The following is a 14,278-nucleotide window of genomic DNA, read 5'->3' as shown; positions in this document are numbered from 1 at the left end:
AAAAAGCTTGAAATTGGGGCCTAGATGCAGACTGAGAAGGCAGGCAAAGTAAACACACACAAAACGCACCTTTAGTAGCGAATGGATCTCATTCGCTACTAAAGGTAATGTTTTGTTTGTTGCTTCGATCCAATTCAGAAATGAAAAAAGTCCACAAACATGCAAGAATAAGAGTGGGAAACACACTAGAAGGATAAACATGCATGGTGATAAAGGCTGAGGAGAAGACAGTAGACTTTAATATACATAAGGGTAACCAAGAGAAGTGGACAAAGCAGAGTAAGCACACAGATGATAAAAAATAAAGACAATGAGACAGGAGTGTAAGCAAACCTAAACACAAAACTTTAGAACCAACAAGCAAAATAAGACAGAAAGAAATTTCTACAGAGGCCAGACCCACACAGACACCTAAGAGCTGCTAAACAATGAGGGAAACTGGAGTGAAAGAAAGCTGAGAATGTGTCGATAGTTGTGCACATTGTCATTTGGTAGGATATTAGCAGCAAATACAAGCAATGCAAGGGATAATACATAAAGGTTGTTTTTTTGTATAAAGGGTATAATTTTTTGATAAAGTCTATCAATGATTGCAGAACTGGTGATAACAAGGCGATTACAGAAGTGTATAATTTAATGGTATTAGCAGCAGTAGGACTTTTTTTTCTCCAGTTATTCCCCGAAATTTGATTTGCATTATAATACAATCCTGATTTTATGAACTTTAAAAAGCATGTTAAAATTTTTCTTTCCCCCTTCCTTTTCCTTCAGTGACAGATTAGTAATGGATAGGTACAGCTACAGAGAAACAGGCTGACATATTTCCTGTCAATTATGTTTTTCACAAATGTTTACTCGTTAATTGCTCATCTAAAGTAATTGATTAGCTACCCAAGGGCACTTATTGCTCATTCAAAGTGGCCACTTACACTTGTCTAGCGGTTTATTGGTAATTCAGACTAGTCTTTTAAATGTTGTAGCACATGTTAACCAATCAAATCAAGATTTCTAGAAAATAATTAGCTCATTTAATATAATCTATTATTCATAGTATTGTTTACCTTTGTGATAATAGCCCATAGCCCATCCCTGTTTTGTGAGATGTTGTTTTATTTGCTTTGTTGATGTTGATTTTGTGATATGGAAGAATGTCATTATTAATCTGCTTTATGCAACAGACATAGATAGTGACTGATGAATTTACATATTAATGATTCCTTATATTAGAATATTTGCATGTTTGTTTATTCCAATTGGTAACACTACCAGTTCCCTCAGCAAGGCTCTCAAAACACTTTCCTCACACCTGGAAACAATATTCAGAGTTTTACATGTTTCTGTGTAAAACCTTCTTTCAATACTGCATGTAAAAGTGGACTAATTAACCATTCAGTGCAGTATATACTGCATGCACTTTATTGGACAGTCAGTCCAATATAGTTAAGTCAGCATCATCAGAAAACAAAGAAAATATAATATAAAATATAATCTATCCACAGCTGTTAACACAAAGTCATTAATAATCTCTGTCATTAGTAATCTCCATATCAGTAAACTGATGCCCATTCTCTGAATACTGATTTCAGAGCATGAAAGCCCATTTTGGTATTAAGTGAATCCCTACTACAGCGATCAAGGTAGTTTTAAAAAAGTGGTTTACAAAAGGTTTATCAGTTGAGGGCTGGGGAATTTTGGACTGATTCCATCTTGGACAGGTAGGATATGAAAGTCATTCTATGTGGTGTTCCCACAGATGACGTGGGATAGAGATACTGATGTAACAGTCTGACCGAGAGCTAAGTTGGATTAGCATTTATTTTTCATTTGTGTGTGTGTGTGTGTGTGTGTGTGTGTGCGTGTGTGTGTGTGTGTGTATTAAAGAGTCATCACAAATATTCGAAAATATATCTATCTATGAATATCACAGAAAAGTGAAAACTCCTTCGTTTGGACAGTGGACGTAAACGCAACCTAGACACGTGACTAAAACCAGGAAGTGAATTCAGTGTCAACAAAAGGGTGAGTGTGCAGTTATTCGTATAGAGTTTTAGTTTTATTCTTAGTTCTGTAAGGCTCAGTTATTTAAAAAAAATGTTTTAAATCACCCAAACTAAACGGCATGAAAAGTTTAATTTAGAAAATTCGGCATGCTTCGTGAGCAAACGCTAGGCAGCTAACCGGGTCGAGTGGTAACGTGATTCATTACAACCTCGTAGAAAAGGTAATCGTCAGGTAATAGCGCATTTTGTCGTGAGTTCCTCCTGTGGATCATGGGTCTGAGGTTTATTTTGTGTCAAAAAGACCTGCCTTATCTTCACACTGAAGCAGAGTGAAGTGTAATATTATACTGTTAGCTAACAGTGTATATGTTGTGGTCTACCCCACTGTGTTAAGCTTGTGTTCTGTGGACTAATTGCAGGTGTGTAGGGTTATTAAACAGGAAGAGATGGCCTCGTCAGAATGGAATCTGTCTTTGAAGCTGGTTGATCAGCCCAAATCTACCTTCCACTTCCCGGAGATGATGCCAGGTGATGTTCCACCTGGAGGATACAGGGTCGCCACCCTGAAACAGCTTGTTGCAGCTCAGTTCCCAGACTCTATCCCAGACCCTGAACTAATAGGTACACCCAAAAACCTCCACTGTTAAACTTGGGTTGATATGAGACCTTGACATACAGCATGAAGTGCATGCTTATTGTTCATCATCCTTTAGCTGTCAGTGAAATCTGTGCATGTCTCTATGTGAAAATCTCACCACTCTTCTGTGTGTTTACCAGAGTTGGTCCACTGTGGACGCAAACTTAAAGATGACCTTACACTGGATGCCTGTGGGATTCAACCAGGATCCACCTTACACATCCTCAAAAAGACGTGGCCAGAGCCAGAGAGTAGTCCAGGTCTGTGTGTATGCATCATTTAAGCTTAAAACTGTGTTTAAGCTGTAAATGACATTGAACGTGTGAATCTGAATGTGTGTTTGTATTTTCCAGAGCCAGTAAACAGGGTAACTGCAGCAAGGGAGTTCAGGGTGTTTCATGCTGCTCTTCATTCTCTCAGCTCGGCCTACAGGGACTCGGTGAGTAGAGGAGAGGAAACACACTGACGGTAACTGAGCTGCTTAGGATTTCAGCTAATTTTTAGTGAGTGTTAAAAAGAACTTGATCCTTCATTCACTTCTTATGAGATTTCTCTCTCTCCACAACAACCATTTTGGCTAATATCTAAATTTTGTTTGAGGAAAAGAAGAATCAGAGATCTTTTGCTTGTTAGGCAAATGTGTAAACAAGCTGCTGTTTCAGCAAGGCGTGAATGCTGTTATGCACAGTATATTAGATTAGTTAATGACTTTTAAAATTAACATTGGTTTTCCAGTGTTAGTCCATGATGTGTTAACTCTATTTGAAGTAAAGTACCGGAATAAGAAACTCATTTCAGCACCTGCAACTGACGCATGCAGTAGAATGGGACCACTGAAGGTCACTTTGAGTCTCATGTCTTGTCCTGAAGCTATCATTAGCTTCTTTACTTTCTATCATTAGCTTCTTTACTTTCTATCATTAGCTTCTTTACTTTCCAGAGCCCTGCCATTAGACAAGGTAGTTCATCTTTCAGAGAAAAGTACACAAGTGTTGACATTTTGTGTTTTTGAAAGACATTGTACTCTTCCATTAATGACAAGTATGCTTAAAACAGTTGGCCCTAAATATGAACCACTCAGCTGGAAATATTTTGTGGTGGTTTCACAGCTGCTTCTTGTGCTTTTTATTATTATTATTATTATTATTATTATTTTTACAGTGATTACATGCCTTGAACAGACAGAAGTGTAGTTCCAGAAAAGAAATGTTGTTTTGTGTTGAGTTAAGGGAATAGTTATCAAGTGAAAACATGAATCAGCTGTAAGAATGGAAAAACAAAAATCATTCATAATTCATTGGCTTAGCTCTTTATTTTTCTTTTCTTTTTTTTAGGCCATGTGGCTTCACAGCTTGCATAAAGTTATTTGACACAGGCACTAAATTTTATTTTTGTCATGCCTTAAACTAAAATAAATACATAAATAAGTAAACAAATAAGCGTTTGTCCTTGACCATGCTGGAATCTTCTCCACTGTCCTTTGGATGATGTCACATCTTTGTTCAGTGGTGTTTACCTCTGATTGCATCACCCTAGTTGCATGTCGGAGCTATGGATAAACAGACCCCAGGCCACTAGGAGCTGCTTTAAACATAAATGAGTTTAACTGTTGCAGCCTTTGCAGCATTCAATCTCAGCAACATTACAGCATGTTGGCTTAAAAAAAGATTGGACTAGGTGGATTCTACATAAACTGGTATAAATAAGTCACTGCTATTGATAGTGCACTATATGAACAAAACAAGTGTGCCACATATGCATTACAAGAGCTGCTTGCCCTTGGTCCACTGGAGCTCCAGGGGCACCTTATTCAATTATTAAATCTTTCCCCCATAAAGACAGCATTTGATGAACTCCCCGTACCCTTAATGATGAGTTTTCTGACACCCCAGAATAAATCTTTTTTTTTTTTTTTTTAAGAGATGTTGTTTAACATCCATTGGAATTGTTTCTGGGTTTTTCCAAGCTGCACACGCAGAGACCAAACCCAGTAATCTTGTTCTTTAAGCAGGCCTGACATATGGCAGAAGCCATTCACTTCAGAAAAACAAGTTCAACCGTTACTTATAGTGACCTTTAGAATAGAATAGAATAGAATAGAATTCAACTTTATTGTCATTGCACATGCACAGGTACAGGGCAACGAAATGCAGTTTGCATCCATCCAGAAGTGCTTTAGTGATATCCTTTCAGTCCTTTCAGGGAGTAAAGAGTTATGAAGTGTTTGCCCCAGTTCTTTGGTCCATATAGTGTAGCTCATAAAAGTCAGGTCAGATGATACAGTAGGTCCTGTAGATGTATATAATCAGACGTACTTGTTAGTTCACATGCTTTGGGTGCTGTGTTATGGCCCTCAAACATCATTGCTATCATCCTCAACTTGTCATTTACATTCTATATAATGTACTGTATTTGAACAACTAGTACTTGCCCATGCTACAGTATTGCTTGGCCTGTTTGTACTTTTTGGCATACTGATAGACTGCATTGCCACGAGAAAAGTGAAACAAAAAAAAAAATCAGGTTAATAGATGTTAACCTATAACATCTACAGTAGATTTAATAGATGTTGTTCCCAACAAGCTCATCTATAACTGGAAGGTTGCCGGTTCGATCCCCGGGCTCTCTGTCCTGGTTGTTGTGTCCTTGGGCAAGACACTTTACCCTACCCTACTGGTGTTGGCCAGAGGGGCCGATGGTGCGATATGGCAGCCTCGCTTCTGTCAGTCTGCCTCCACCAGTGTGTGAATTTGAGAGTGAATGAATAGTGGAATTGTAAAGCGCTTTGGGTGCCTTGAAAAGCGCCATATAAATGCAATCCATTATTATTATTATTATTATTATTATTGTTATTATTATTATTATTATTATTGTTGTAGTAGTAGTAGTAGTAGTATTATATGCTAAAAATGGGTAATTTTAGCCAATTGCTAACTGGTTGCTAGACATGTATAATTCAACTTTTGAGGCTATAAATGAGATGTTACTGGCATGAAAATAAAACAATAAGATGCTTTCATGTGGCTAAAAACAGGTTTTTTTTAGCTCATTGCTTGGTGGCTGCCAAGACACTTGATGACATAATATATCATGAATAATACTACAATTTAGTCATTTTAGTTTGCTAGTTGGTTGTTAGGCAACAGGATGATCTTATCATCTCTGATATCGATTATAAACTCGAGGGTCCTAAGATGCACCCTTGTGCCAAGTTTGGTTACTTAAACTCTTGATGGTCTCTGAGGAGTTTGCGATCAAAGAAACAAAGCTAACCCTAACAGAGAGGCAGAAGTTTCATATGTTATCGTAAGAAAACACTAGTAAATACCACAGCTGTTACTGTAACTGCTGCTACATCACCACTTCTTCTTCTGCTACTATATTTATTGTCTTTTCCCCTCTCATAGGTCTATAAAATGCTGACAAACAAAGAGTCTCTGGATCAGATTATTGTAGCCACACCTGGACTCAGGTCAGACCCAGTTGCTCTAGGTAAGGTCATTCTGAGTTTTATGAACATCTTTAAGCGGGTTTTGTTGTACCATGCAAATAGTAACAATTTCCTTAAATCCACACTCAGGAGTTCTCCAGGATAAAGATCTCTTTGTACAGTTTACAGACCCCAACATGTTGGATGGGTGAGTATGGCTTTCCTCTGATTTCAGCTCTGTTATGACGCATAATATTCATGTACAGTGCGGTGGATGGTTGTCTGTCTCTCATAGGTTAATCAGTTCACATCCGGCCCTTGTCAATGCCATCATCCTGGTCCTGCATTCTGTGGCAGGCAGTATGCCCGCTCAGTCCAGTGCCAGCTCTTCTCGCAATGTATCAGCCAGTTCATACAGCGATATGCCGGGTAAGCAATATAACTGAACTGAAGGAGGAGCATATCGATAAAGTAGTTCCAACTGCAAAATCATCTAAAATTCATTGTGCTGTTTCTTCCTTTTAATAATATTGTGCGTGTTTCTTTTAAGTGAATGTCCAGGTTATTAATCAGACAAAGCTTTTTGTGTTTTTTGGCAGGAGGCTTCATGTTTGAGGGCATGTCAGATGATGAGGATGAATTCCAGTCTGTAAGTCAATACAAAACTGCAAAGATCATGTATAGAAACACTGATGCCGTGTGATGTTTAATGTTGTTAATAGCCATAACGTCACTTGGTGTGCCTAAATATGTGTGACAGAGTAGCCCAGCAGGCCCCTCTAACAGAGGCGGAGTCTCTGCAGGAATGCGTCCAGTGTCCCTGAGCCATAGTGGAGCAACAGGACCGAGACCTATTACACAGAGTGAGCTGGCAACTGCACTGGCCCTTGCTAGCACTCCTGATAGCAGCGCTGTCACTCCGACAACGGCAAGCCAAGTGAGGGTTATTTCCATTTTGCGATAGATATTCAAAAACATGCTTAAATCTTTAAAATAGTACATTTATGCAAAATTTACTTAAGATTATAATGTTACACATTAAAAAAAATTACAAAAGCATTATTCCTAACACTCATTGCTTGCTTTTATTTCTCATCCTGTCTTTGATTAAGTCGGACCCCTCCAGTGGCATAGCCCCCATGCCAGCAGGGACACCAGTCAGTAACGATCTTTTCAGCCAAGCACTACAGCAAGCTCTGCAAGCCACCAACATGTCTGCTCTGCAGGTGAACTAACTGAATAAATCCCACATGTGTTCAGTTTATGGAGAAAATAATAATATAACTGCCATTTTCCTCAATGGGTATTGGCTTAGGTATGTAGTGCAGCTGCAAGCTTGTTTAGACAGGGCTATGTGTGGATAAAAGATTAGGCCTTGAACATGTTTTTGTTTTGCTAGGGCCGCTGGCAGTCCCAGATGCAGCAGCTCAGAGATATGGGGATTCAGGATGAGGAGCTGATGCTGAGGGCGCTACAGGCCACAGATGGTGACATCCAGGCTGCCCTCGAGCTCATATTTGCCGGAGGCCAAGGACTCTGAGCCCGTACCCCACGGACAGCCTTTTATAGATAAGAGAGCTTAAAAAAGCTGGTCACCCTGCTGCCCAGAAACAATAGAGCAAATTATGAGTGACAGTGTAAGGATTTCTTAACGTTTCCCAATAAAGAACAGAAGCAATTCAGCTCATCTCCACAGGCCATTTTGTTTCTTATTGATGAGACAAATCTTCTAATAAACTTGTTCATAATTACCATTCAAGCATTGTCCATGCCAGATTTATAGTTTGTTTGCAGTATTAAAACCTTAAAGAATACAACTCAAAGTTCATTTAAAAAGGTATTGGCTATATTTTCTTTACTACCATATATACCATCATTAATAGAATTAATTGACTCGTCAGGTTTAAATGTTGATTTAATTTTGTAATGACTAAAATTAAAAATTTTTTATTTGGTTTCTTTTCTGCCTAATGACTTGAAGGTATGCACAGGCATATGGCCCATTGTAGATTTTTAACATTTCCCACACCTCTATAAAAGATCAGTTTTCAAGTTGTTGTTTCATATAAATGTGTTAAATAAAATCTTCTTTTATTTCAGCTCCAGAAGTTCCATTTAATGCACGTAACACTTATTCTGTATTTACATTATCCTGCCTGCATATGCAATTCCCCTTTGTGTACACTAGATGGCAATGCAGTAGTTTAGTACTGTGGAGAGTTGCCTGATTATCATCTTAGCACACTTGCTGCCCTTTACCCCCCCTATTAATTTAAAGTCTTGGGTTTGATCAGTTTTTTGCTGAACATTTCTTGGTAAATGGTTTGTGTTTGAAGTTGTGTGCCTTCATTTCCTTCAAAGGAGCACAATGCGCCTAGACAGACATCAGCATAAAAGAAAAAGTTGCACAGATAAGGTGAAAGCTTTATTAGCATTCTCTGATATTCCTGTGCTTGTTGGAGAATTGTTACATTAGTTAAGCCCCCTTTCCCCCCCAGCATTATTACAGACGGATACATTTGCTTTGTTTTGTTGTCTCCCGTTGGGGTATTCAAGGGGAGGACATATTGTTAACCCCCCCCCCCCCCCCCCCCCTAAACACGCACACACATACACCCTTCCACCCCCTCTTCTTCTGCTACCTACCGTTCTCCATCTACAGTAATTGCCCTGCTTAGTTTTATTACGGCATCTGTGAATGTGACAGCTCAATCAGTGGATTGGCCTTTCATGAGCACAGCACCCAAACAGCGCTTTGTGTCTGTCTGTCCCCATTACCATTTTATATGCACGCACACCTGCGGGCAATTTCCACCTCCAACTGCCTCCAAGGGTATTTTAAAAATAAAGCATTTCTATTGTGCTGAAGGAAACTGTGTCACAGGTTCAAAAGAACAATGGTGAATAAAAGTGCCATTGCCTTTCTTGCATATTAAAAAGGAGACCGTTTCAGTCTTTCAGAAAGAATTGTTTAATTTGAAGCCAACAGAGTAGATGTGGCTTATTGGTGCTTGCTTTAGCTGCAGAATAAATTCAGTTCATATTATATATACTGGTGTTTTGAATGCATACTACTGTATCTAAAGCACAGCTTCCATACTATTCTGAACAGTTTACTGTGGCAAATGGCACTATGAGAAGTTGTCATGGAGATGCTCGATGGTGTGCGAAATGCTGCCACACATACAGTATGGAAAACATGTTATTACACACCATATTTAAGTCCCTTTTGTTGGCAGCTGTAGTATTGACTGTGTAATCCCTGAAATTATAAAACACTATAGAAACTGTTGGTACCTGTCGACTCTGTTTTCACCTTTCCATCTATCTATATCTCTCTATCTATCTATCTATCTATCTCTCTATCTCTCTATCTATCTATCTATCTATCTATCTATCTATCTATCTATCTATCTATCTATCTATCTATCTATCTATCTATCTATATATATATATATATATATATATATATATATATATATATATATATATATATATATATATATATATATATATATATATCGATATAGTAGGGGTGCAACAATACACAAAATTCACGGTTCGGTTCGATATTTTTTTGATACAAAAAAAAATGTTCATGCCTTTTTAATTTGTCATTTATTAAATTTTCACGGCACATTCCGCCCCACATCTCTGTGCGTTCATCATTTGTTTGAAGCCAGCTCACCTCCTGCAACTACTTTTCCGAGAATACGTGCTTCTTTTGTGGTTCGGACTCCTTCTGACATTTCTTTGGAGGTGGAGGAACATCACAGTAATTGCTTAAAGGAGCTTGCTTCTTCGACATCTTTAAGAGTTCTAAACAAATGTCTGTCCTCCTCCTGAAAATCTTATGTACGCAAACACGCGTTGCAACTTCTGATCTTGTGCCCGTTTTTTATTTTGACAGCGAATGCGCACCTGCGGACCACTTATGTGCAGCCCTGGTTATTTCGCTTGTCATATTGCAGCCACAGAAATTCTTTTGTCCATGAAACCATAAAGCTGCACTTTCTTTTTGCCTTATCGTCTGATTTGTCATAACTTTTCCGTTTTGTGGTAAGCTTTTCTTTGGCTGTCACTTCTTCACCCCGACCTGTCTTATTTGGCTCAGCAGAATTAAAATATTGTGGCGAGCTCAGACAAGGAGGAGACGAAGGTGTCGTTTGGTCTTGCTTCCCGTGAGCTAGCCAGGGAGCACAGCCGTTTATTGACATCTGCAGAAGAACACTGCCGCTAGCTAACTGCTCAGCGCGGCAACAGCACAGCAACAACAACAACAACAACACACAGGGCTCCCTCTGACCCCGGAAGGACACACCGTCGCAGCGAGAGGGCGTCACCCGTCACTATAGCAACATAAACAAAACATAACTGTACAAACAGAACCCCGAACAGCCCTGACCCGCTACATAGCCCCCACCTAAGGGGTCAGTCGTCCCCGACGACCCCATTACCCCACACAAAGTCCTGCAAATGTCCAGGTGCCTTCTTTTGGCGCACCGGCTGGTCACGACCGGCGGGGGAAAAAACACGGGTCAGAACAACATGGGGTGCCACCATCATCCCACTTCTGACACCAATGTGGCGAGTTCAGACAAGGAGGAGACGGAGGTGTCGTTTGGTCTTGCTTCCCGTGAGCTAGCCAGGGAGAACACTACCGCTAGCTAACTGCTCAGCGAGGCAACAGCATAGCAACAACAACAACAACACAGAGGGCGCCCTCTGACCCCGGAAGGGCACACCGTCGCAGCGAGAGGGTGTCACCCGTCACTATAGCAACATAAACAAAACATAACTGTACAAACAGAACCCCGAACAGCCCTGACCCGCTACAATATATATCCTGCTGCTTTTACACACGCACTCACATAACGCTCAGCGATTCTCTGCGCAATCAACCTCTCACATGTTTAAGCTTGCTGCAGGAGATTTCACTTGTCATGTTTGCATAGTAAGCTAACGATTAATAAGACAATGTCAGAGGAATTGGTGCGCAAATTATCATCACTCACCAATCAGTGCTGTCGCTCTCTATACACAGTTCACACGATTGCAAAGTGAAAGCAAAAAACAAGAGCAAATTCAAACGCGATTTCAATATGTCACATATTGGCAGTGGCTCACCGATGCCAATGACATAATTACCCAGCTACATTTCTGAAAGAATGCAAAAGCATTGACATATATTTTTCCTTCCTACGATAGCCCGACGGGAAGGGCAGACTGGAAAAATCGCTAGCCCCAGGACGTGGGGCTAGTGACTTTGCGAGCCCTGTATCTGATTGAGGAATCACTCATCTTTGGAAAAGAGAGTTTATTACAGAGAAATGTCTCTTTCCAAAATAAAAGCTATACTATCCGCTTCTTCTGGGCTATATTCTCAGCAGCATATTAAACATATCAGGTCCCCATAAGAAGAATCATGTGCTAACGGCTGTCTAAATGACTGGGGTAAAGTTTGTAGCATGCGTGCTTGTTGTTTTTTTTCTGCTTCCACTTGTCTTTGCACTAGGATGATGTCGGTGTAAATGTGCAGTCATATTTGTTGTGTTCCCACTCGTTGACATGACGTTAACGCCACAACACGGCAAATCTCCGTTAACGAGCTACCGAAGATCGCCCGTGCATGGGGCTAGACGGCCAACACCTTAACGAGCTAACTGCGCTAACACACTAGCTCCCACCCATGTAATTGAGCATTGCGTGGCACATCCAACATACTGTTTTACTTTAGTCCATGACGCGCTTACCTTCAGGGTCATATGTCACATGAAAACCAAAATAGTTCCAAACGCCAGATCTGAATGAGGGTGGGGGAGGTTCAATTTGCCATGTTGGAAGGAGAGCTTAACTTCTGTCTCGCTAGCTTGCCCTGTGCTCAGTGAATCTGCGTTTGACTACTCCGCTTAGGCTGCACTGTCAAGCGCAGATCCACTGAGCGCTCAACACAGACAGCATCGTCAGGAGGAAAGTTGATAAAATAAATTATATATATATATATATATATATATATATATATATATATATATATATATATATATATATATATATATATATATATACACACATATACATATATACATATACATATACACATATACATACATATACATATATACACATATATATACATATATACACATATATATACATATATACACATATATATACATATATACACATATACATATACACACATATATACATATACACACATATATACATATACACACATATACATATACATATATACATATACATATATACATATACATATATACATATATACATATACATATATACATACAGATATTTTTAAGACATGGACCAGAAATGGCTTAAACAGTTGGAAAAGGGTCCTTTTTAATGAATCAGGCCCTGAGCTTTGAAGCTGGCACAAATCTGCCCAATTATTCCCACAGTGACCTGGGATTCAGGTAATGAGCAAGGTTCTGGAGCGTGTCATTAAGGGCAATATATTAGGCCAATAGAAATCATCAATATCAGGCCTTTTGAAATGGTGTAAAAGCTTGTCTAATCAAGCAGCTTCACAGACAAGCAGAACATTACCAACACTATTCTCTAGATGAAATCCTCTGACGTGCTGTTGCAGGAGGATGGGATAGGGCTGGTATAATGGCTTCCATGCACTTTTGTTTTTCTGAAAGGAGGCAACTCACATGTTATTAACATAAGGTCTGTTACCTGAGATTGCTTTCTGCCCATCGTGACTGAGCAGAATATGAAATGAGCTTCTGATAGACACGAGGCCATTTTATCCCCTTGTGGCCCATTCATTGCTTTCAAGCCATGCTTTTATTCGTTAGCCTTCTTTTGCGGCACACTTTTTGCCCACAAAAGGTTCTTTGATGCATTTCATCCAGGGTGCTTTAACCCTTCACGGAGCTTCTCTTGAGGAGAACAGAATTGAAGCAAAGAGAAGGGTAAATATTCTAGAAAAACTACTGAGGGGAGTTTCTGAGGGTACAAAGCTTTCTCCAACAATCCAAAGACATGCATTTCAGTTTAACTGGTGATTCTAAATTGGCTTTAGGCGTGGATGTGAGAGTGTGAGATTGTCTGTCTCTCTGTGTTAGCTCTGTGATGGACTGGCAACCTGTTGAGGGTTTTCCCCATCTCTCTCTGTGGCAGCTGGGATAAGCTCCAGTTCCCTTCATGAACCTAAGCTGCGTAAGTGGTTAAAAAAACTGAAAATGCAAAGTTCTGTTTTAATTGTCTCTTTTTGACCGAGGTTGTAAGTCAGATTAATTTGTGTTGGGTATGAGAAAATGAAGGAAAATGTAAACCGACAATGTTCACTGTCATTTTTTATTTTATAGTTCTGCTAAGAAATTGCTGAAACAAAAGAAAATACACAGAACAATTTGATTTAAACTAACCTAAAGTTGTGGCTTTTGCATAGTTCACCGTTCCAATTACCTTCAACAGCTGGACTCAGTATATGATAGTGCCATGGTGAACTGTCTGGTTGAAAAGTAAAGAACTAACAGAAAACAGTGCAGCTTTTATCCATTTACAGGAAGTAAATTTTTTAGAAAAGTTAAAAAACAAACAAACAAAAAACTTGTCACATTAAACAAATTAACGGCACTGATTTTTTTTCTTCTTTCTAGCAGTTGTTTCAGAAACCTTTACAGACCTATGAATAAAACCATCACCAGGGAAAATTAACAGTTGGCCAAGAAATGGCTGCTCAATCTGTCACTTGAGGTTTTTTCCAAATGCTAAAAAAAAAAAATCATGTATTATTCACACTCTGTAAAATCTAGGATGGATGAGTACACCTTACATATAATTCTGATGTACAATAAAGGTCGAAAGATGTGATTAAAGGGAACCGGGAAACTAAATGTAGGAAACGCTGCCAATTAAACTTCAAAGGCAAGTCAAGATAATTGTACTGGAATGAAGAACAGAGTGAAAAATATATTACGAGACTGCAACAAAGTGGATCAATAAAGAACAACAATGGTTTGCAGTACTGGCTTGATAATAGCTTCAGCATTCTGTCCTTGACTCAAACAATGGTCGCTCTTCACTGTTTATTGAAGGGCCTCACCATGGTAACTGGTCATGGCTGAGATTCTGAAAAGGGTCTTTTCCCCCCGCTTCTTTTACCAAATAATTACGAGTTTGCTTTATTGATCTGAGTCAGTGTAAAACAGGGACTGTCAAATCAAACCCAAC

The 14,278-nt window shown here is 39.3% G+C and overlaps 1 protein-coding gene across 3 annotated transcripts; it reads left to right on the top strand.

Moving 5' to 3' along the window:
* The first annotated feature begins 1,953 nt into the window (after positions 1-1,953).
* On the top strand, positions 1,954-8,166 carry ubl7b (ubiquitin-like 7b (bone marrow stromal cell-derived)). 3 transcript variants are annotated; one of them, XM_085260376.1, is made up of 11 exons: positions 1,954-2,019; positions 2,420-2,621; positions 2,778-2,897; positions 2,991-3,076; positions 6,045-6,129; positions 6,218-6,275; positions 6,363-6,496; positions 6,667-6,716; positions 6,828-7,004; positions 7,180-7,293; positions 7,467-8,166. In XM_085260376.1, the coding sequence occupies exons 2-11, from the start codon at positions 2,447-2,449 to the stop codon at positions 7,605-7,607; spliced, it is 1,140 nt and encodes a 379-aa protein (XP_085116502.1). In that variant the 5' UTR covers positions 1,954-2,019; positions 2,420-2,446; the 3' UTR covers positions 7,608-8,166. The 3 variants fall into 3 exon arrangements, with proteins under 3 accessions (XP_085116502.1, XP_085116661.1, XP_085116579.1); XM_085260535.1 differs by lacking the exon at positions 1,954-2,019 and adding an exon at positions 2,030-2,221; XM_085260453.1 differs by lacking the exon at positions 1,954-2,019 and adding an exon at positions 2,030-2,232.
* The last annotated feature ends 6,112 nt before the right edge of the window (positions 8,167-14,278 follow it).

The sequence above is a fragment of the Mchenga conophoros genome, linkage group LG1, assembly GCF_057382185.1.
Source record: "Mchenga conophoros isolate Kocher_MC1m ecotype Shallow Benthic linkage group LG1, M_conophoros_male_GT1.1, whole genome shotgun sequence".
Classification (NCBI taxonomy): Eukaryota; Metazoa; Chordata; class Actinopteri; order Cichliformes; family Cichlidae; genus Mchenga; species Mchenga conophoros.
This window is presented reverse-complemented; position numbering and strand designations above follow the sequence as displayed.

Excerpts from the sequence above, each read along its gene's own strand:
- ubl7b (XM_085260376.1), top strand. The coding sequence starts at position 2,447 with ATGGCCTCGTCAGAATGGAATCTGTCTTTGAAGCTGGTTGATCAGCCC. Across the intron at positions 6,130-6,217 it reads GTCAGACCCAGTTGCTCTAG|GAGTTCTCCAGGATAAAGAT; the intron begins GTAAGGTCATTC and ends ATCCACACTCAG. Across the intron at positions 6,717-6,827 it reads ATGAGGATGAATTCCAGTCT|AGTAGCCCAGCAGGCCCCTC; the intron begins GTAAGTCAATAC and ends TATGTGTGACAG.